The sequence below is a fragment of the Balaenoptera ricei genome, chromosome 17 (genome assembly GCF_028023285.1).
Source record: "Balaenoptera ricei isolate mBalRic1 chromosome 17, mBalRic1.hap2, whole genome shotgun sequence".
NCBI lineage: Eukaryota > Metazoa > Chordata > Mammalia > Artiodactyla > Balaenopteridae > Balaenoptera > Balaenoptera ricei.
Window position 1 is genome coordinate 37,350,740 of NC_082655.1, and position 24,468 is coordinate 37,375,207.

Sequence of the window (24,468 nt, forward strand, 5' to 3'; positions counted from 1 at the left end):
ACTTTCTGTAAAAGGTCTGTTGGGTTATCTTTTCAGCAGCTGAAAATAAATCCTGGTTTGAAGATGAACAGCTTCAGTCTCAAAGGCAGGAAGAGATGGTGCCAGAGATAGTGATCACTCACTCATGTATTCTGTTCTTTTAGCATTAGCTACCAAGTATTTGGGTTTTTTAAATCCCAACTTTGCTGTCCATCTAAAACCTTCAAAAAAACTCCAGAACCTAAACTCATTCTCTGTGAACCGATCAAATACACCAGAGCATGCTTACTTTTTAAAACATGTATATATATTTAAATATTAGTTATATGTACTTAAGCTTAGTTTGGCAGGCAGCATGATGTATTGAAGACAGTATAGCCATTCTTTGTTCCAATTACACCAAGCAAAGCAGAAAGCTCACTGCTCGTGATGTTTTCATCTAGATGCTTTTCCAAAACTAAGTGGTCCTAAATCTGCTAAAATTGAAATTCCTAGAATTTGAGAAGCTATATAAAAATTCAGGTTTTTGGTTAGCTGTCTAAAGTAACACATCTAATGAAAAGCACAAACTAATCCCAGAAAAAGATACATTTTACAAAAATTCAATAAAAGACAGCATAATGTAGTCAGTATGCCTTTCTCTATGGATTGGGTCTTAGAGCAGAAGAATTCATAAATTAAATTCTCCCTCCAACACTTAGAGGAACATTATAATCCCAAGAATGGAAATTGTAGGGAAAAGACCATCTCAAATCAATGAAACCTTGATTGTTAACACTATTAAGTATACCTAGTAGGAATGCTAAGAAAACTGTGGCTTCAAATTTAATAAGCAAGCACTCCTGAGAAAAAGTTTTGCTCTCCTTCTTCATGCAGTTTCAATTTTCATTTTGGATTTACAACATTTGGTATGGTATTGTTAAATATGTTTGTGCATCAATTTTCTGCTCTATTTCTAAATCTATAGCAAAAATTGAGCCAGAATTGGAGACGCTGAACTATTTTCCCACACCTCTTTAGCCAAGGTCTAAAATATACAGTTCAATTCTTTCACCATTTTGTCGCAAATTGACCAAAATACTGAGTTTATTATGCTAGCTGAATTTATCTTTGTTCATCTGGAAGAGCAAACACTTCAGCCCTTCATCCTTGGCCTGCTTCAGAGCTCAGGGATGATCATACTTTTGGCCACACTGCTACTCTCCCTTATCAAAATAACTCCAGCATTCTTTTTCAATCACAAAACTTCCCAAAGGTCTAAACACTTCCACTGCTGTTTGTACTTAAGTCAACGATAACAAGTGGACTGCTGTGGTTTCCACTACCTTTGCTCTCACCATTTCAATGTGAAGGGTGGGAAAAATGAATAACTGTTTTTAAGCTTACTACTTAAGCCTGCCACTCATATTTCCCCTTCTACCACCACTGAGATCGATATTCAGGAAGCTAGAGCTATATCCACTGAAAAGTATACTGCTCCTTATCAACATGTCAACATAAAAAGAATTACTCATAGTTTAAAGTATAAGTCATCCAAGGATCATATAAGCAAATACTTCTACTTAACACAAGCAACTGTTAAGAGTGTGCTTTTTTAAACTAGATTCATTTATAGTGAATTCTTTATGTCGAAATAATTTAAAAATAACAGTTCTTACCCAACTCAGCAACAAATACCTTAAATAGTGTTTTTAAATTTTATGGACTTTTGGAATGCAAATATTAATTAGAAATTTAAACATACAGATACATAATATAAATAAGCACAACAAATGTAAGGTGACCTCAGATAAATAGGTTAAATTTATGTAATAAAATTTTTGCATAAAAAAATAAGTCAATAATTGAGAAACTAGAGACATCTTCCAGCATGATTATTTTGAAATATGAAAAGCATGACAACAAAATATTGTGTTGATTCATATGTGAAGGCTAAACAATAACCTGCTTTGATATATGTATTATCTTGGTTCTTTCAACAGCTACTCAATTAATTAGATGAGAATCTAAATGCTAAGATTTCTACATTTTGAATAAAAGTTTCTCCCTAAATGTTGAAGATAAAATCATTTAAAGGTAAATATTTAATGAAATAAGTCTATTTTGAGGAAGAGATTTAAAACTATTATGAGACATCCTTAAAATATCAACTGAGTAAAAAAGTTCAAACTAAACTTACTTTCTAAAAGGTTGTCTAGAATAATAATTTGAGGTAGATTACTGCTTAGGTTAACTGCACTTAAATCACTGAAAAACTGACAATAGTTTTGCTACAGCAGTTGACGCCAAACAACTTCACTTTTTTTTTTTTTTTGGAGATACAATTGACATATAATATTATAATAGTTTCAGGTATAAAACATAATGATTCGATATTTATATATATTGTGAAATGATCACAGTAAGTCTAGTTAACATCCATTGTCACACAGTCATAAATTGTTTTTTCTTGTGATGAGAAATTTTAAGATCTACTCTCTTAGCAACTTTCAAATACACAATACAGTATTATTAACTACAGTCACCATGGCGTACATTACATCACTAGGGCTTATTTATTTTATAACTGGAAATTTGTACCTTTTGACCACCTTCATTCATTTCTCCCCCCAAATTTTCACTTTGGATTTAACTGAAAATAAATGCATTTTAAATAATTACTGGGGACTAAGAAATGAACCACTTCATGCTGGATTGTTTTCTGGAAATATATATATTTATAATTGAAGTATAGTTGATTTACAATACTATATTAATTTCAGGTGTACAATAGAGTGATTCAATATTTTATAGATTATACTGCATTTAAAGTTACTATAAAATATTGACAATATTCCATGCTATACAATATAGCTCATGCTGGACTTTTTTGAGAACTAGGCTGCTGAAGTAATTTTAATTCCAGAATCAATAAAATATGCAATTCGAATTTTGCCATGACCCTAACCTCCCAACATTGTTGGTTAATTTGTCAATTTTTACCTTAGGTTGAGTTATAAATCAATATTCTAGCATTCATTCAGCATTTTAGATTTTTCTAAAGCTTTAAAATTATTTCTTTAAAATGCTGTGAATAAGGATGACATTATCAAAGACATTATACACATATACAAGAAGATAAAATGAAAAAATGCTTAATGGTTTGCCTAAAATCACAACTTAATTGGAGGGATTTAATTTCATGAACACAATATAGCTATCCGTAATAACTGTCCTTCCTATATCACCTTTATGGAAAGTACTGAAAATCCAGTAGTTCAAAATAACATTTTATATAATTAGAACAGCTTCCAAAAGACTTAACAGTTTATGTACTTACCCTATAAGGGAAACATGTGAATGTGTATGTATCTGTGTATTGTGTATCTATTTGCTTTGTTTACTTGTTATTAAAACAAATCATCAAAATGTTAGCACTTTCAAAGGCAGTTTTTATTGTTGGGCTATCTTGTAAGCAAAATGGCATAAATATTTCAATGAACATGATTATATAGTGTTTCACTTTCCTGAACATCTACCTGAACACAAATTTTGGACAACCTTAACTAGCTGAAATACAGTGAAATATGTTCTTCAAGTGTACAGGTAAAGCCTTACTTTGGGTCCATGATAAGAATTAGCATGCCAGAGACATCTTGCTTTATAGCAAAATTTTTGCTCACCCTTCTATGTAATACAGAATTTTCTCTGGGAAGCAGCAATGCAGTGATGGGCTAAATTTCCCAGTGCACCTATATATTAGGTGTATACACATATTCATCCCCAAAGTTAAATATTACAAATTCTGCTAAAGATAAAGGACTGAGTCTTAAATGCTTAATTTTTTTAAAAGCTGAATATTATTAAGCTAAGTATCCAATTTAAGAAATTAGAAAAACAACAGAATAAACCCAAGAAAAAAGCAATATCTATCTTAGCCTAGGTAGTGGAAAAAAGTTACCCTTGAGACTTTTTAAACACAACTCTGGGTTACATGTAGCTTTGAGGGCTTGATTTCATACTACCGAAATGTTTCAAAAAACATCTAGCTATGAAATTAACAGTAAAGGAGTCCCAGGCTAGTGATGGCCCTTGGAGTCCCTCAGAGAAGGAAACACAGAAAATCCCTATTGGGGAACAGGCCCTCATATGCTATGTAAGAGTCTCATAAAGTCGCACTAGTGAAGAACTCCCAATAGAAGAGCACATAACACATACGGAAACAGTCTACTAAGAGCAAGGGTTAAGAATACAACAGTAGGATTAGACTCTCAAGAAATTCAGATAACAGATCTGATAAATAATATAAAAGAATTATGTTTAAAACAACAAAAGACATAAAAACAAACAAAAAATAAACTCAATATATGCTTTTATGAATTCATATCAAAATATATTTGTAGTGACAATGAATATATACATCTCTATGCCCCGTACTATAATAAATCAGGTTTAATTTATTCAAAATGAGTTGACTTCCCAAATCGTTTAACATCCATATATTAAAGAACAATGTGTTTAAAACCTACTCTGTACCAAGCACTACTGCTTGGTACAGAGTAGGTACTGGTTGCTCAAATTAGGGTTATCCTATGATGATAAAGATAATAGGTGACAGGTGATAATAGAAAGTTTATAGTTCACATCCAGTATGGCATTGAAACAGTATAATCATTATTTAACACTGTTACTTCTGAACCAATGTAAGCCTCTCAGTGTAAATCATTTTACCTCCAACCCATAACGTTTGACTTAACACTTATTTCAGATGAAAAAAATAGTATAAAAAGTACAACTAATATGGGAACAGAAAAAGCAAGTGTCAAATTTTCAATACATCTTTTGCTATTTGAACAAAATTTGTTAGTGCTGAAACATGCTAGAAGGTTTCCTTCACAGAAAATTACTATCAAAGGAGAAAATTATGTTCAACTTGAAAATATTGCCTAATATTTAAAAAGTTAAGTGAAATATTTATTCAACATATTACTGGAAGTCTTAGCCAGAGCAATTAGGCAAGAAAAAGAAGTAAAAAGCAACAAAATTGGAAAGGGAAAAAAGCAAAATGATCTCTGTTTGCAGACAACATGAACTTACATGTAGAAAATCCTAAAGATTCAACAACAAAAAATTTTAGAATAAACAAATTCAGCAAGATACAAACCCACATCTGTGTTTTTGCACAATAACAGTGAACAATCAGAAAGGGAAATTAATAAAACAATTCTGTTTATAATAGCATCAAAAAGAATAAAATACTTAGGAATAAACTTAACCAAGGAAGTGAAAGACTAAAAAATATTGCTAATAGAAATGAAAGAAGACACAAACAAATGGAGAAATGTCCCATGTTCATGGATCGGAAAACTTAATGTTAAAATGGGAAGTTATTGTTTAACAGGTACCACATTTCAGCTGGGAAAAATAAAAAAAGTTTTGCAGATGGTTGATGGTGATGGTTGCACAACAATGTGAATGTACTTAATGTCACAGAAGGGTACTTTTAAAAATGGTTTAAAAAGGTAATTTTATGTTGTGTATATTTTACCAGAATAAAAAATTTGACATAAAAACATTAACTGGGACATAAAGTCATAATTGCACAGTATCAAAAGACAGTGTATTTGTTTAGCATCTATAAAAACTATGTTCAGTAGTTTCATTTTATACAGCCTGGGCTACCAGAACTCCATAAAACATCTTTATTAATTACATGGGACTGAGTGAACTGATGAGGATGAGTATAATTTTTGTGACTTTCTGTCTGAATTTAAAAAAAAAAATCCCACAAGGACTCAGAGGCAAAGAATATACAAATCAATTTTCACTGCAAAGTAAAGGAGCTGTTACAGTGGAGGATTACTGGACTGAATGTCAATATTATGACATAGCATGAGTGTGTTTCATGTTTGGTAATTGCAATCATTGTTGCTTTTGTTGTGGTCATCCATGTACAATGCTTGGTGTCAGTCTATTTATCTCTTGTAAAAATAAAATACAGTGTGTGTGTGTGAAAAAAATATATATAGGCACTCTTAAGAAAAAAAATAATCTTTATTTTACCATTAAGTATTACTTTATCAATAATGAGTAGTATAAAATTCATTTTCTAGGAATACAGCAATAGCATTGTTGGAGTTGGGAACCTGGAACAAGATGCATGCCTATATTCCCTTTATGATGATAACATTAGTGTATTTTGTCTATCCAGTCCTTACCTCTTTTCTAATAATCTTCTAAGTTAAAACTTCTTCTATATGCAAAGAATGCCTAAACTAAGACCCAGTTTGGATGAGGTATGTGTTATACACTAGTGCCTTTTCAATTAGGATTACCTTGTTGATTATCATGGGAATATACAGTGACTGTGAGAATTTCCACACAAAACATATTTTTCTAGATAATAAAACAAGGGGGAACACTTCCCATATCATTTTGTGAAGACAGTGTAATCATGATACCAAAATACAACAAAGATATTATGTAAAAGAAAAGTTAAAGGCCAGTATCACTCATGACTATGAAACCAAAACCCTAAATAAAATATTAGCAAACACAATCCAGCAAGATATGAAAAGGAAAATATATTACATCTAAGTTGGGTTTGTTCCAGAAACGCAAGATCAGCTTAATATTTGAAAATCAACCAAAGTTACTAGTCACCTTAAAGGAATAAAGAAGAAGAAACAAGTACTGAATACATAATCGTATCAACTGAATAAAAGTGCCAAATACTGAAGTGTACTCCTATAACAAAATGGTCAAGACTTCTAAAAAGAAAACTAAAATCTTATTGAAATTAAAGAAAACACAAATAGAGGAATGTGCCACATTCATAGAGTATACGGACAAACTATACATACTCAGTTAATATTTGTACTAACATATTGAGATGAATATTAACATTATCCCCACTTTTAGAGATGATGAAACTAAAGCACAGAGGTTAAATAATGTGATCATAAACTGCAGAAATTAAAAACTCAAGTTGTCTGATTTCAAAGTGACTTCTATAGATTCCATTAACTTAGAATCACACTCAGATGAGCTGGCCCAGTCCCTACTTTGTGTGACACTAACTTCAATTCACTGCATTTCAATTTTCTAGTAAATGATCTTCCAACAATCCCTTTCAATAGTATAGCTGTAAATTGATGGAATTAAGAGAAACATCTTTCTCACTTGTCAAGCTCTGCAAAATTATTATACCAAAGTCAGAGGAAGGCAATTCTTAAAGCTGACAAAGTAGAGAGTCTATGACAAAAAGTGGGAAGTAGCACACAGAATTTAGCTAGTTTTCCCCAGGAGAAAAAAAAAAAATACACCTTAGAGAAAATAAATTACCAGCATTCTATTTTTCTGTTTGCAAGGTTACTAGGGAAACTAAATAAACGACTTCTAATTTTCACTTTTTTCCCTTTAGTACCACATTTTTTGGCAAAGCTTTGAAACATGCTTGAATACATTTAGGGATAATATTAAATGCCATTTTAATTCTATACCATTCATGCTGGTACTAAGCAAATCTCATTAAAATGACAGAAATGTGCTCTTCTGAGTAAGAAAATCAGTACTAAATAAAGTATATTTAATGATTCTGCATTCACTTTCCTCTACCCCCTAATTTCTATACCAAATAACTCAGTTATCAACGTATAGGGCTGGCCAAAAAGTTTTTTTGGGTTTTTTATAACATCTTATGGAAAAACCCAAACGAACTTTTTGGCCAACCCAATATTTCAACAGGTAAAGAAAAATTAAAATAGCCTTTCTGGTATTAGTTTTGAAATGGTTTGACAGGCACCGGTCATATAAAATGCATATAATATCTTCAGGGCAAAATTACTTCATTAAGAGTTAATCAACCTTTATTCACCAATGTTCATAGTAGCGTTATTCATAATAGCCAAAAGGAGCAAATAACCCAGACGTCCATCAACAGATCAATGGATAAAAAAAAGTATGCTATATACACAAATGGAGTAACACTCAGCCATAGAAGGCAATGAAATTCTTATACATGGATGAATGTATAAAACATTCATCTTACTACCTGGATGAATCTCTAAAACATTATACTAAATGAAATAAGCTTAACAAATACTTATGATTCCTCTTATATGAGGTACCCAGAATAGGCGAATTCACAGAGACAGAAAGTACAGTAGAGGTTACCAGGGATGGGGTTGGGAGGATGGGGAGTCACTGTTTCATGGGAAAAGAGTTTTTGTTTGAAATGATAAAATAGTTTTGGAAATGGATAGTTATTATGGCTGTGCAACACTGTGATTACTTATTTAATGCCACAAAATTGTACACATAAAAATGGTTAAAATGATAAATTTTATGTTACTTATATTTTACCACAATAAAAAAAAAATTCAGCAAAAAAAAGTTACCAATGATATTGAGAATCTAATATAATATGTACAAGGCAGAATGAGAAAAACAAAGATTCCAAAGACCAGTTCTTAGTACTTAATGATGTTAAAGAAATTTAAATTCAAGTAACATGGCAGACTAAGTTGAAATGAATGTTTTCCTTTTCTACTACAAAAGCACTGAAATTCTAGATAAAACACAAGAATTTGTTTTAATACATTAAAGTGCTGTATATCTTTTCTTTGGTCTTGTAGACCTACTCTTCAATCATTAATACCCTCTCTACCTGGGAGGCTAACCTGTGCGAACAATATGTACAAATATTCTTGTCCTCTGGTTTCTGGTCGTTTTCAGCTAATGAGGAACATGGCAGGAGATAGAAAGGAGGGAGGAGAACAAAGTCAGTATTATCCCCTGTTCTCCCTGCCCGTAAGCCTATTTATGGCAAAAACATTCCAGCGTTACTAGCTCCAGGTACTGTACTATCTCCTGTGGTTTCCCTTCCCAGTCAACACCTTTGTCCTTATGAGAATGCCATCTTTTTCTAACTAATATAATAGTCAAACTTGAAATAAATAAAGGGAAATCTCAAGATGTCAGAAATGAAGAGGAAACACAAAGTCAGGGTAATGACTGGGAACTGAGTCATTACAGACTCAGTTTTCCATTATAGATTATTACAAGATATTGAGTATAGTTCCCTGTGCTATACAGTAGGTCCCTGTTGTTTACTATTTTATATATAGTAGTGTGTAGATGTTAATCCCAAACTCCTAATTTATCTCCCCCCCCCCCACTATCCCCTTTAGTAATCATAAGTTTGTTTTCTATCTCTGTGAGTCTATTTCTGTTTTGTAAATAAGTTCATTTCTATCATTTTTTTTAGATTCCACATGTAAGTGATGTCATATGATATTTGTCTTTCTCTGTCTGACTTACTTCACTTAATATGGTAATCTCTAGGTCTCACTGCAATCCCACTCCTGGGCATTTCTCTGGAGAAAACTCTAATTTGAAAAGATACATGCATCCCAATGTTCATAGCAGCATTATTTATAATAGCCAAGACATGAAAGAAACCTAAATCAACAGATGAATAGATAAAGAAGACGTAGTATATATACACAATGGAATATTACTCAGCCATAAAAAAATGAAATAATGCCATTTGCAGCAACATGGATGGACCTAGAGATTATCATATACCATATATTTAAATTTGTATGCAGACAGTTCTGTTGCTTACATGACAGTGTTGTCCACAGAATGTCTTCTTATAATCAAAAGATTATTAGTCAATGATTAGCAAGAGCAAAGGGATGCTAGAGCTTCCTGGGAATGCCAGGTCAAATAGGCATAAAGGCCTATTATGGATTACAACAAAATATATGCATACCCTCTCCACACTGTCCTCCCTAGCCCCATTCATTAAGTAGTTTCTCCAGTGAGAGGACACGGCTTTATCTCCATTCAGTCAGTAACACATTTAAATATACAGGAAACTTCATGAAAATTAGAAAAACATTTTTTAAATGGAATTCAAAGGATCACAGTAACATATCTACCATGTTGGAACTCAAAACAAAAGGAATAAAAATTACAAAGGTCATTACACACAATTTTAGCAGCACTATAAACAAAAAGAAATGAGAAATGAAAGCTTGGGCACAAATTCTGACTTCTGGATGAATTAAACGGCCACAGATTTAATCATAGATGAAGCATTCATACAAAAAGGAGAAAACAATGACTATATTTTCTGATGTCATCATTTACTGGCTAATTCTCAAAGAGGTAAATTTAAACTCAGATGCAAACATAGTTAATCTTGTTCTCCACATAAATATTTTCTTGAGAGCAAGAAGAGAAATTAAACATGAAATGTTCAATACACGAACACCTTCTAATTTGTAAAGTTAAATCAAAGTCTTAACATTGATCATCATATCAAAATTGTCTACACAAAAATCTTCCTGCCCTTTATGGAAAACAAACCAGCTAAATTATTTTAAGATATTTCTCAGGGAACAAGCTTCTCAAGTGAGTGTGGGTTTCAAATCCATACTGGACTGCTAGTAATCACTCACCTCTTTCTTTTCTTAACCACACTACATAAACAAAAGAAGGTACATTTTGAAAATATTTACCACATTTTCCCCCATAACTCTGTTACCTTAGGTAAGCTGCTTTATATGGTCTTTCTGGAATATTAATGTGAACCTTTTGCACTAAGATTCTTTCACTTTCAGATCTTTTTCACACAGATCAGATTAAATCCATACCTAATACAAAACTAACAAATCCACTAGAAGCATTTTCATTATTTATCTTTATAATCCAATCAGAATAAAATCCTCAATATTCTAAGTTTAAATTAATTGCAGTCATGTAAGGAACTTATTTTTTAAATCAGAATTAATTTTTTTAAGTGACTGAGGAAATCTCTCCCTTTGTTAATCTCTCCCTTTCTTAACTTCCTCACCATTCTTCCAGTCTATCACATTTATTATACACCTACTAAAACAAAATTGACACTAATGTCTTTTTCACTTTTGAAGATCCATCTCATATGTTACTGCCTTTGTAAAATACCTACAGATCCCATAGAATGAATTTGTTAATAACTTCTCTATAATTGCAGGGCATGCTCATCTCTATTACATCTTAAAATCAGGGTCACCATGTCCTTCTGTATAGGTTGGACACTACACAATTCTAGAAAGTACCATTCAATCTGTACTTTGTGTGAATGGCAGGCTCTAGATGTATGACCAACAGGTGTGACCATTCCACATGAGCCCTGTCTTTTCTGGGCTTGCAATGTTTTCTTAAACATTTCTTTCTAAAAGACGACTCCCAAGATAGGTACTCATTTTCATCTTGACATTCCAATGAATAGAGTACTTAGTGAACAACTGTTTAATGGAACACTCTCCTTTCTGCCAAATGTCCAGAATATTTAACTTCATTTATCAATTTCACTTGTACTAGCTTTGTCTAGCAATGTATCACCCCAAGCTTTGATTACTCTACCAAAGTATTTCACAGTGTATTTTGTGCAATGTTAACATGTAGGCTATGATAAAGGGGTCTTTGGTTAAATGAGTTTGGAGAGTACTGCGGTGAAGAAAGTCAAAGTTTTCTTTACTGCAAGAGCTTTTGTATTCTAACAATATTAAGAATCTCCAAGAAAGGATTTACTGTTTTTACCCTAAAAGGATATGTCCCATTGACTCCATAAGGGCACACTTCTAGATTTTCATTTGGGGGGAAAAAAAGTAATCCTATCACTTAGGTCATTGTGTTTCTTAAGATTTGGAATGAGCAGGGATAGAGAAGTTGCTTATGCAGGGGTCAAATAGATCTACTCCAGCATGTGTTTATGCAAAAACAAAAACATAACTTCTACCTCTATTATATTACAGTAGTTCTCAGTGGTAAAAATTCAGGCCTCTATGGGGTGTTTCAGAAATGTATTAGGGTATTTTTGGTTGACTCAATGATTGGGTGTCACCACTGGAATTTAAGGGTTAGCAGTTAGGGTATCAAGAGGTCCTATGATATATAGGACTGTCCTGAAAAATGAACACTATCTTACAGACACTGAAGTAGGTAAAAATCCTGTTTATAAGTCAACATTTGAGCATAAAACTGAATTCTGTTTTAAATCTAAACACGATATTTTTGCATTTATGCATGATTTTATTATATATTAAGAGTTCCAGAAATGCAACTACTGAAATGAAAAGAATAAAAACTTTTGTTTGAAACTTTATCAAGTTTGCCATTACCTCAGGAAATCACAGCAACAACAACAGTACCAACTTGTGGTATTTAACATAGACCTGCACAAGTCTATTTGTGGTAGACACACTCACAGTAATTCTATGTACCTGGCTACTTCATTACAACTTCTAATGTAACCATGCCTGAGCATTTATATATTAAAATAATAATTATTATACCTTAAATTACCTTCCTTTAATCCTTTATATTTTATTCAAGATACTAGATATTTTTGAAATTATATGTATATGTAGCTTATATTATGTTTATTTTCATTTCAGGATAGTAAAGGGGGCTTTATAAAACATTTGTTATTAAAAGGGGCACTGGCATATTGGATGAGGTTATGGTGTTAAAAATGAAAAGAAAGGCTTCTATGATCAGAAGGAAGAAGGAGAGAACTTTGGTTCAGACAAGACTGAAAAATCACTAACCTAAAGATAACAAAGGCACTCTGGTTCTGAGCCTCTGTTGTATCAGCTTCTTCGTTTCCATACTTCTGAGGAACCATACATTTACTGTCTCAGTTTTTGCCATTTCACAGAACCCCTACTGTCCTGAACTACCCCACTAACTACTGAAAGTGATTAAAATACTTGGACCTAAAAGAAACAGTAATACACAGCCACTGCTACCATAGCTCCTCACGAACCTTCTAAACTCACCAGCTTCCACAGAGGTGAAGTCATCTTCATTCTCAATCCTGATACAGAACTCTGTGGTATATATACCACCCTTCATTTAGTAACAGAATTTTTCAGGAACACTTACCTCAGTAGTAGTTCCAATGTCAGCAGATGGGCTACATGTGCTGGTATCTGGAGGAGCTGTGCCTATACTGCTTCTAACTGGAGAACTAGGGACAGGCCCCACCATCGACTCCGGATAAGCTGAAAAAGAATTGAGATTGCCTCTCTTCTGAATCTTATTCCAGACTTCATTCATGACATCAGTTAGCTCATATAAGAGCTGCACCTAAGCAGAAGGGAAAAAATAAAAAGGAAAAACAAATCTTTCAACTTCTGGTCACAACTGACTAAAATATTAAATGTGAGAAAATGAAAACAAGTCCAGGGAAATAAGAATATATGAAACAAAAATCTATCAATGTATCACTGATCATGGTATTAATATCATGACCTATAATCTGTGATATATAATTACTATATATTATATATACTGTAATTATTATATATATGATCATGACTATTTTGTCATAATACCACAATTCTGATGAGATATAGAGAAAAATAATTCATATAAAAATATACAATATTAAACATTTTATCATGAATTGAATTTGAGAAATATAATGAATTTATTCACACTTGTAATTTGCCACATAGTCACATTTTGATATTTTATAAGCAATTTAGCATTTCTGTGGGAAAATAATGCTAATAAAATAATGTTAATAAAACAGCTTATTATGGGACAGTAGATTTCTTTTAATATATGACAAATAGAACAACCACAAAGAAATGCCTCTTAAACAGAGGTCAGGATCAAAATTAGAAGTCAAATATATCCTAGTAAACATGATTATTTAGTTATACATGAAATAATTACCATTCTTATTTCTGAATTATTTACACATTTAAACTTTCTCTATTTTCTGAAGAATAAATCTGAAACTGGATTTCTTGCCCAGCAAAATAAAGTAAAAAAGAAAGATATAACACAGAATAGTAAAAGGAAAATGTTACATATGAGACTTTTCTACAGATAAAGAACATAAACTATCCAACCTACTATTCCCCTCAGATTTGTCATTCCAATATTCAGAAAAAAAAATTGTTTAACTTGCACGTTGTTTGACTAAGTTCTAAGATATTTACATAAGATTTCATAAATAAGCATTAATCATGGAATCTGTATGACAACATATTGCCATATACTGTATAAAACAAGCCTAGGGGGGAAAATGCAAACACAATGTATAAGCAAATCCACAGCTGGATACCATATTCTGCTTGCCATTAAAAAAAAAAAAGAAAGAAAGAAAGAAAGAAATTCTCATATTTATAAGAAGTTTCAGCCCAGGACACATCCAGATGATAAAGCTGGCTTCTTATGTGGGCAGAACAGATGCCTAAAAACAGTGTTGTCAATCCTTATTTGATATAAAACAGTATATGGGTTACAGTTTTCTCCTGCTTTTTGTGTGATGAAGTCTCAAATCTCAGGTTATAGCTCTTTTTGTTTAAAAAAAAATCTAATGGCTAGAGATCCTACAAAAAAGCTCTTAGAAAAATTTTAGTTCAAATTCTTTTGTCTTTCATAATCATGAGTGTTTTCTAAAAAGAAACCATTTTGTTCCAAACCAAATTTTTTAAAAAGATTATTTTACTTTTTCTTAAACAATTAGAACTGACAAATAAGGAAAGCATAAACAGTTTCTAAATACTTTCAAAGGCATAAGGTTTATTTACCTAAGAGAATTGATGCCGTTTTTATTGTCGCTACTTCTGGTTTCCTTTAACCGTTACCGTTAAATAACTGTATATGAATGTCACCAAGTACACTGTGTATTCAGCATGCCAAGCAAACACTGACATAAACTTTAAACGTATTATTATTTTCAAAGAAGAAAGTTGCTATCACAGAATCCAGACTTCACAAATTCAGAGGTTTTAAAAAAACAGGGCAAAAATGCTGAAGATAAATGTTCAACTCTTATCCTTCAAGCTGTACTGAAAACCATGCCAACAAAAGCCACAATGAGCTACCACTACCTACCTATTAAGACGTCTGAAATTAAAAAGCATAATCAGACCAAGTAACAGTAAAGATGTAGAGCAGCTAAAACTCTCATTTACTCTGATGGAATGCAAAATTTAGAATATTGTTTGGCCATTTCTGAAAAAAACATATACCTACCATGTGAATGAGCCATTTCCTAAGTGTTTCCCCAAGAAAAATTAAAGTCTATGTCCACACAAAGACCTATATAAAAATGTTCATAGAAGCTTTATTTGTAATAGTCTAAAACTGGAAAAAAATCTCAAATGTTAACCAATAAGTTAACCAACAATACAACAGAATACTTAGCAATAAAAAGAAATAAATTATAGATTCATGCAAAACCAAGAACTAATCTCAAAATTATTATGCTGAATCAAGGAAGCTAGGCGAGAGAGAGAGAGAGAGAGAGAGAGAACACAAACTGTATGATTCCATTTATACAGAATACTAGCAAATGAAAATTAATCAATAATGACAGTATCAGTGATTGCCTGGGATTGGGGGAGGAGTAAAAGGGAGGATTACAAAGGGGCACAAAGAAACTTTTGAGGATGATGGATTAATGCATTATCTTGATTGTGAAGATGATTTCATGGGTATACATAGTCAAACCTTATCAAATTAGATAATCTAAACATGTGCAGTTTATTGTATTTATGTCAATCCCAAAAAAATTTTTTAAAAGATCTCTAAAAAATGAGCATCACGTGAGGCAGCTTTATATAGGTTATGTGTGAAGGTGATTGAATATCAATAATATTTTGCATATCAACTACTGATTTGATATGCAAGATATTAAATATAAAAAAAGTAACATTTTATTGTTGAAAAATTAACTGCACATACATTTTCTCATTTAATCTTATAACCAATCAGAAAGAAGACTTAATTGGAGTGGAGAGGCTGAGACAAACCTCAAGGAAATACATTCTTGAAGGATAGATAGGATTTACGTGGGTGCAAAAAGCCATTCCAGTCATAAGAATACCAAGAGCAATAGCCAAGTGCAGGAAAGGAACAAGACATGACATAGGGGCCATGACAAGTTTTGCAGCATATTAGGAGAGTCAGATAGAAGAGTAAATAGAAAGGTAGACATGAAGAAGAAAAACCATGGATATACAATGTCAATGGAAACCAAGCAGGAATGGAACTTCAACAAGCAATTACTGATCCATGTTGAACAAAAAAGAGCTCTAAGTGAATATGAATTTAGAAAGGCTATTTCATTTGGCATGCAGGTTGTTACTAATCATTAAAATTCAGTTTCAAAAGAAAGAGTTTTTGCCAAAAACAAAAACATCCTTTTCATACAGAGCATTACACTTAGTCTACTTTTGTTTAAAAGATAAAAATAAAAATCAGGAGCTCAGAGAAATTAAAAATGGGTGATTTGTGTAAGAATACAAATCCAGTTTTGTCCGAACTGAATGCTTGTGTTCTTAGACAGTGATGCCAAATTCCATTAGCTTGGTGAAAACTGAACTTACAGCAATAAAAACTATGACAAAATGGATAGGAAAGGAGCATAAAACCCATTATTTCTCTAGTTTTACAACTTAAAACCAAAAAATGCAAAGATAGTTTTATGTTTCTTGGAATGCCTTATAGGTGGACAAAATGTATCAATTTATTGGTAGAGGGAAAATTGAAATTTTATTATATTAAAGAAGATTCTATATTAAAGAGGATTCATTTAGTTTTGGAATGAACACAATTTTTAAGGTCTGAGAGACTAGTGCCTAAAGACATTAAAGGGAATTGGGTAACTTTAGTAAAACACTTAAGATAAAAGGCAAGGTTGGTGGAACTCACTCCTAGGAACAAATTCTCTGAATATTCAACCAGGTTAAATATTTACAGTGTCTAAGGCTTTTAATGGCAGTGAGTTCCAGAAACTGACACAGCAATTTAGGTCTCCGTAGTTGATACAGAGATCTACAACAATGTCAGACATGACAATAAATTTGGTCTAAGCTTGCCCTACATATAGAGCTTGCACTATATTTTAGAGTATATAAACTACTTGAGGGCTCTGAGCAATAATGAACCAAATTAATTAATGTACAAGTGCAAACACTTCTGACGTCACTCTAACGACCAAACAAAAGAATGGCACTGAAGTAGGAATTACTTGAATGGAATCAAGAAGCTTATACACTGGCTATAATCCAAAGTTCATAAAGCTTCTGACAGTGTATGTGAAATTTAGTGGGCGTATACATTGCTCTGGGGGAAAGGCTTTTATAACATTCTCAAAGAAGTCCATGGCACAAAAAAGGATAAGAAGTACTTCACAAAAAACACAAATAAGAAACAAAAAAACCCCCCAGATTAATCAGTGAGAAATCACTCACAAGAAAGAGGTTTATTTTGGGTCATTAATCTTAAAAGGAAAAATAAAAATAGTAAAAGAAATTTTAGGATCTTATATGCATATGGATATTTGGAATTTAGGGCCCACAATACACTTTATATAAGGCAGGACACCCAGAAAATAAGAAGAGACATATAGATATATTTCACTAAGAAAGATTAAACGCTTTTGGCCAAAGATGCCATAAAGTTTAAAGGCAAATAACTGCATTACAGATACAGGTTTTGTATTTATAGAATATAAGGGAGGCTCTTCAAATTGCTAAGAAATTTAATAGAAAAATTAAGTAAATGATATGAAATATCAACCATAAAAGAGCAAATTCACTGGCCAATAAACATTGAAAAACCTGTTCATCCTTATTAATAATCAGGAAAATACAAATTAATGTAAACAACATGAACTGCCAATTCACAAAAGAGCAAACTCAACGGCCAATAAACATATGAAAAGTTGCTCAAACACCTGGTTTCATTTCCCTTCAGCATGAAGGATTTCCTTTAGGATTTCTTGTAGTGCAGTCCAACTGGTGATAGATTCTTTCATACGAAAAATGTCTTTATTTTGTCTTCATTCATAAATGTTATATATTTTTTTACTTAGAATTTTGGGTTGAGAGGCTTTTATTTTTCTTAATTTTCACGATTTAAAGATGTTGTTCTTTTGATCACTACAGTTTCTTATGAGAAGTAAGCTAACAAAATCTTGGTTCTCTTGCATGTGTCATTTTTTTCTCATGATACCTTCAAGATATGCTCTTTATCTGTGGCTTTCAACAGTTGGATTATGATGTGTGTAGGCATGGCCTTCTTCATGTATTTATCTTATTAATCTTTCTCCCCTCATTTCTGGCCTACATGTAGCACTCAATAAATATCTGCTGAATTCACTTAGGAAAAAAAAAAAAATCAAGTCATCCTTTGTAATTTTGACAGAATCCAGAGGGAGTCTGGAAGCACAGGCTAAAGCAACCACTCACAAAAAAGAGGTTTATTTGGAGTCTCATGTTTTACCATTAAAATTTAGGTTAATCTGGCACACAAGGATATAAAAGAGTACTTACTCCTTACTTTTTTCTTTGAGTACATGTTGATTCTTCAGAGTGCTATATTGTATATTGTTTTGTGACTTCCTGTCCCTTTAGGAATACCGCTACAGTCCACCAGGGATATTCATACCAATTTACACAGAGGATCTCACATTTTACATCAGAGTCAATCTAAACTAACAAAATGACATTCATATACCATTGGAGAGTTTGCAAAGTATTTTCATAACTATCTCACTTAAACTTCCCAACAACCTGGTGATCAACTTTGGATATAGCAGTTGCTAACAATTTTACAGAAGTTGGTTTATCAGGACTTATCAAGAAGATAAAGTAGAATTAAGTGCATAAATAAAATTCATTACACTTTGGGTGCAAAGGGATTCTCAGGGCATGAGGTTCATTCAGTCTTGGTTTAATTCTCAGGAAAGAAAAAAAAAAGGCCCTTGGTATTTGGGGAGCAGCAGCAAGGAGCCCATGGGAGTCAAGTGATCAACAAAAGGACAAAAGGAAGGAGCAGACATAAGAAGGTAATGCCAGGCCGAACATAAATTCTATTTATGTGATGACTTGGCTTAGAACTGGTTTATATTTAAACAACAACAACAAAACCTGAGCTTAGTTCTAAATAAGGTGAATATCTAAAGAAGATATCCCAGAGCTCTAGTTTTGAGCCACAGTCCTGCATTTAGTAAGACTCCACAGAAATCACCATACTATTGAGTATCTCCAAGTAAAAGAAAAAAAATTTTTTAAAGATTAATAATAGTGGAGTCCCAGGCTAAAACCATAATCGGAACAGAATTTATTCTCAGCTGGGATTGCTATGGATAACCAGAACACGTGGAGTAGGACAATCCTCCCAAGGCTATAATGACTCCTAAAATAAGTCTCTAAAATATAAGGTCTCTGGTAGATAACTCCAAGTAGTAGTTAGCTGTCTATTTTATAGGGACTGAGCTACTACTAAATATAAACTATGAATAAAAAATTTTTTCTTATTATCCTCAGAAGTTTCTTCATATCCCTTTGTAGTCTATCCTTCCTACCACCCCCTTCTCCTTCCCTCTCCCTGCCCTGCCTCCAGGCAACCAGGAACCTACTTTCTGTCACAATGTAGTAGTTTACACATTATAACATTTTATATAAATGGAATTATACAGTAAGTACTCTTTCTTGGTCTGGCTTCCTTCACTCAGTGTAATGACTGCAATATTTTTTCATGATCTTGCATTTTATCAATAACTCAGTCTTTTTTATGGCTGAATAGTATTACATTGTATGGATAAGCCATAATTTGTTTAATTTGTTAAATTCACTTACTGATGAACATTTGGGTTATGTTTAGTCTTTGGCTATACAAATAAAGCTGTTAAATACATCCATGTAAAAGTCTCTGAGTGGATGTACATTTTTGTTTCTCTGAAGAAATACTTAGGGAAGAATGGCTGGGTCGTATGTTTTTTGTTTTTTTCTTCCCCTCCAGGAACTTCAAAGTTGTTTCCAAAGTTGTTACGTAATTTTTACATTCCCATCAGTAGTATACAGAGTTCTAGTTGGTTCATAATACTCCATCTTTTAAATTACAGCCAATCTAATAGGTATGTGGTGGTATGTCTTCATGTTTTGTTTTTTCCTGATAAATAATGATGTTGAGTATCTTTTCATGTGTTTACTGACCAGTCACACATCTTGTGTGGTTCTAATCTTTTCCCCGTTATTTGTATTCATGTTATTTTATTTATTGTTCTTTGTCTTCATGTTACCAAGTAGAAAGGATTCCATAAATATTCGGTAACAGTTTGATAAATGTGTTGCTAATACTTTTTCCAAGTGTCTGGCTTTCTGCTATCTTAATGTGTCTTTCAAGGAGAAAATGTTTTTAAACTTGATTATGCCCAATATCTAGATCAATTTGGGGACAGCTGCCATCTTAACAATATCGAATCTTCTAATCTATGAACAGGTATCTCGCTCCAGTTAGATGTTCAAGTTCTCTCAGCAATGTTTTGTGGTTTTCAGGGTAGAGGTCTTGGACATCTTTTGTTAGATGCATTTGTGTATGTTTGTTGGCACCAATATAAATGGAACTGATTCATTCCATTTTCCAATTGTTAGCTCCTAGTACAGAAAAATACAATTGGTTTTTATATATTTATCTTGTCTCCTACAACCATAATAAGTTTATTAGTTCTAGTAATAGTTTCTTAATTCCTCCAGGATCTTCTATAAAATATTTGATCATATGAAAATAGGGAGAGTTTTACTTCTTTTCTTATCTTTGTGTCTTTTATTTCTTTTGCTTGGTTAATTGCAACGGCTAAGATGGCCAGTATGACAAAGAACAGGTGATAGAAGGAGGCATTCTGGGCTTTTTCTTGATCTTAGTGGGAAACAGTTCAATATTTTACAGTTAAGTGTGATATCTGGTTTCTCAGATATGAGTTATTATTTAATGTCCAGATATTTACAGTTTTCCTAGTTAATTTATTATTGATTTCTAATATAATTTGACTATGGTTAGATAATATACTTTACTGATTTTAATTCTCTTAATATAATGAGACCATGTACACCTGAAAAAAATGTGCATTCCATGGTTGTTGAATATAGTGTTCTATAAATGTCAACTAGGTCAAGGTGAGTTCACAGTATTTTTCATATCTTCTATATCTCCAATTATTTATTTTTCATCTAGTTGTTTTACAACCACTGAGAGAGATTGTATAAAAATTTCCTAATATGATTGAATAGAATTACCTATTTTTTCCTTTAATTCTGTCCATTTTTCTTTCATGTCCTTCTTTATCTCTGGTAATACTCTTTTTCTTTTTGTCTATTTTATTTGATATTAAAATAAATAAGTCCATCCTTCTTATGCTGTTTGTATGGTGTATTTTTTCCTATGCATTTATTTATATCGTTTCTTTATATTTTAAGTGTTTCTCTTTTAGGCAATGTATGTAGAGTCTTGCTTTATTCCTACCCTAATAGGAGCAGTTGGACCAGGGGTCAGCAAACTTTCTGTAAATGGTCAGATGGTAAATATTCTAGACTTTGTGAGCTACATAGTGTTCTCCCTTGCTGTTACTTAATTCTGTGGTTGTAGCATGATGGCAACCTTACACAGTATGTGAAAAAAAGGGTGTGGCCAAATTTATCTGCAGGCCTTAGTTTGCTGAATCCTGGTCTAAACACTCCCAGTTAGGATCATAACATTTAATGTAATTCTTGCTAAGGCAGGATCAGCCCTACAATTTTATTTTTTGTTTTCTGTTTCCATCCTCTGTTTTATGTAACTCTGTCACCACTTCTTCACTTCTTTAGATTATTTGAATACTTCTTAGTATTTCATTTTAATTCATCTATTGGCATTTTGGTTATATCTCTTTGTATATTTGCTTTTTTTTTTAGTAGTTATTCTAGGAAATTTTAATATATGTAGAAAAACTTTCACAGTCTACTTTTAAATTTATACTGTACCACTTCATGAGATATTTAGGAATCTGACAACCACTAGGTCCCCTTAGCCCATCCCCCACTAACTTTGATGATGAAGTTGTCTTTTTTTTTTTTTTGGCTGTGTCGGGTCTTTGTTGCTGCTTGCGGGCTTTCTCTAGTTGCGGTGAGCTACTCTTCCTTGTGGTGAGTGGGCTTCTTATTGCAGTGGCTTCTCTTGTTGTGGAGCACCGGCTCTAGGTGCATGGGCTTTAACAGCTGTGGCACGTGGGCTCAGTAGTTGTGGTTTGCAGGCTACAGAGCACAGGCTCAGCAGTTGCGGCACACGGGCTTAGTTGCTCCACAGCATGTGGGATCTTCCTGGACCAGGGCTCGAACCTGTGTCCCCTGCATTGGCAGGTGGGTTCTTAACCACTGAGCCACCAGGGAAGTCCCAAGTTGCCTTGTATATTAAATCCACATACATTGATTGAAAGCTCTAGCAGACAGTGTTCCGCATTTTACTTTCCACAGTCATACATATATTTTTTTAAATTATATGGTTAGTCTTTAATGGAAACTTTTGCTTCCCAGATTCTTTTTTTTTTTTTAAATTAATTAATTAATTTTTGGCTGTGTTGGGTCTTCGTTGTGGTGCGCAGGCTTCTCATTGCGGTGGCTTCTCTTGTTGCAGAGCACGGGCTCTAGGCGCGCGGGCTTCAGTAGTTGTGGCTCGCGGGCCCTAGAGCTCAGGCTCAGTAGTTGTGGCACATGGGCTTAGTTGCTCCGCGGCATGTGGGATCTTCCGGGACCAGGGCTCGAACCCCGTGTCCTCTGCATTGGCAGATGGATTCTTAACCACTGCACCACCAGAGAAGTCCCATATTTTTTTTAAATAGTTAAAAAAAAAAGATTTATCAAGCTATTTATCATTTCTGTTGGTTTTCCTTTATTTCTGAAGATGCAGGTTTTCATTTGGTTCCACTCCCTTTTAACCTGTAGAACTTCCTTCAGTATTTCTTGTAAAGTAGAGGTGCTGGTGACAATTTTCCTAGTTTTCCTTCATCTACAGAGTCTTTATTTCACTTTAATTTCTGTGAGACATGCACACTGGCTTGACAGTGTTTTTCTGTTAGCATTTTAAAGATATTGTTCTAATGTCTTCTGTCCTCTGTGGGGTTTTTTGTTTGTTTTTTTAATATTTATTTATTTGGCTGCACTGGGCCTTAGTTGCAGCAAGCGGAATCTTCGTTGCCACGTGCGGGATCTTCGTTCTCACATGCGGGATCTTTAGTTGCAGCATGCAGGATCTAGTTACCTGACCAGGGATTGAACCTGGGCCCCCTGCATTGGGAGCACAGAGACTTAACCGCTGGATCACCAGGGAAGTCCCATGTTCTCTATGGTTTTTAATGAGAAATAGGCACTCATTTAAATTAAGCCATATATAATGTATCTTCTTGCAGCTGCTTTCAAGATTTAAGAAAAATTTATCTTTGGTTTTTAGTATTTTAATCACAATGTATCCAAGATAAACATGCTTGGGACTAGGTAAACTTCATGAATATGTAAAAGCCTATCTCTTTCTGCAAATTTGGGAATTTTGTACAATTATTTGTTAATATTTTTCTGGCCCCAGCTTTTTCTCCTTATCTTCTGGAATTCCAGTTACACATATATTCGAACATTCTGTCCCACAACCACTGAAGATTCGATCCTATTTTTAATATCTTTTCTGTTTTCCAAATTCAATAATTTCTATGCACAATGTTCAAGTTCAACGACTCTTCTGTCACATGAAGGCCACTTCTAAGCCCATACGGTATGGTTTTTTCTTTCAGGTATTGTATTTCCAATTCTCAAATTCCATTTGATTGTTTTTATACTTTACTTCTCCATTGAGAATTCTTACATTTTTCATTCAGTGTTGCTTTCCTTTACACCTCATAAAAAAAATTATAATAGCTGTTTTAAAGTCTTTTTTGCAATTCAATTATTTAAAAAGCAAATTGGAAACATTCATTTATGTTGTTAGTTTTTGCTTTCTTTTCCCCCAGAGTATATAGCAATAATCAGTGGGACTGATGGGCTGAGATGGGCTTCTGCTGCTATGATAGAACTAAATCTATTTTTTTCCCTTTTAACAGCTTCTGTGATAAAGGAGCTAAAGAAGGTGAATCTGTTTCTCTATAATCTGTTTGCTAGAGCTGCCATATAAAAGTGCCATAAACTGGGTGGCTTAAAACAACAGAAACTTATAGTTTCATGGTTCTGGAGATTAGAGAGTCCCTACTCAAGGTAATAGCAGGGCCATGCTCTGGGACTCAGGAGAATCCTTCGTTGCCTCTGGTTCTTCTTCTCTTAGTAGCCAGCAATCCTTGTGTTCTTTGGCTTGAAGCTGGATCAGTCCAATCTCTGCCTCCATTCACATGGCACTCTCCCTGCGTATCTTCACATCAACTTCCCTCTGTGACTGTCTACTTCCAAATTTCCCTTTTTATAAGGATATCAGTCACACTGGATGAGGGCTCACCCTAATGAATTCATTTTAACTTGATTACCTCTGTAATGATCCTATTAACAGATAAGGTCACATGATGAGATACTACAAGTTAGGAATTCAACATATCTTTTGTCGGAGACACAATTCAACCAATAGCAGTTTTCCTTCCTCTAGGAAATGCATTTCAACAACCATCAGCAGTAGCATTCAAAGAATAATCTAAGAGGAGGT

The 24,468-nt window shown here is 33.2% G+C and overlaps 1 protein-coding gene across 11 annotated transcripts in view; it reads right to left on the minus strand.

Annotated features, from left to right (window-relative positions):
* VPS13B (vacuolar protein sorting 13 homolog B) overlaps positions 1-24,468 on the minus strand; it is a 766,991-nt gene that overhangs the window by 361,384 nt on the left and 381,139 nt on the right. For all 11 annotated transcript variants that reach the window (XM_059902238.1, XM_059902239.1, XM_059902241.1 and 8 more), the window contains exon 25: positions 12,898-13,101. In XM_059902238.1, coding sequence (XP_059758221.1) covers positions 12,898-13,101 — 204 coding nt within the window. The remainder of the gene's footprint in view (positions 1-12,897; positions 13,102-24,468) is intronic.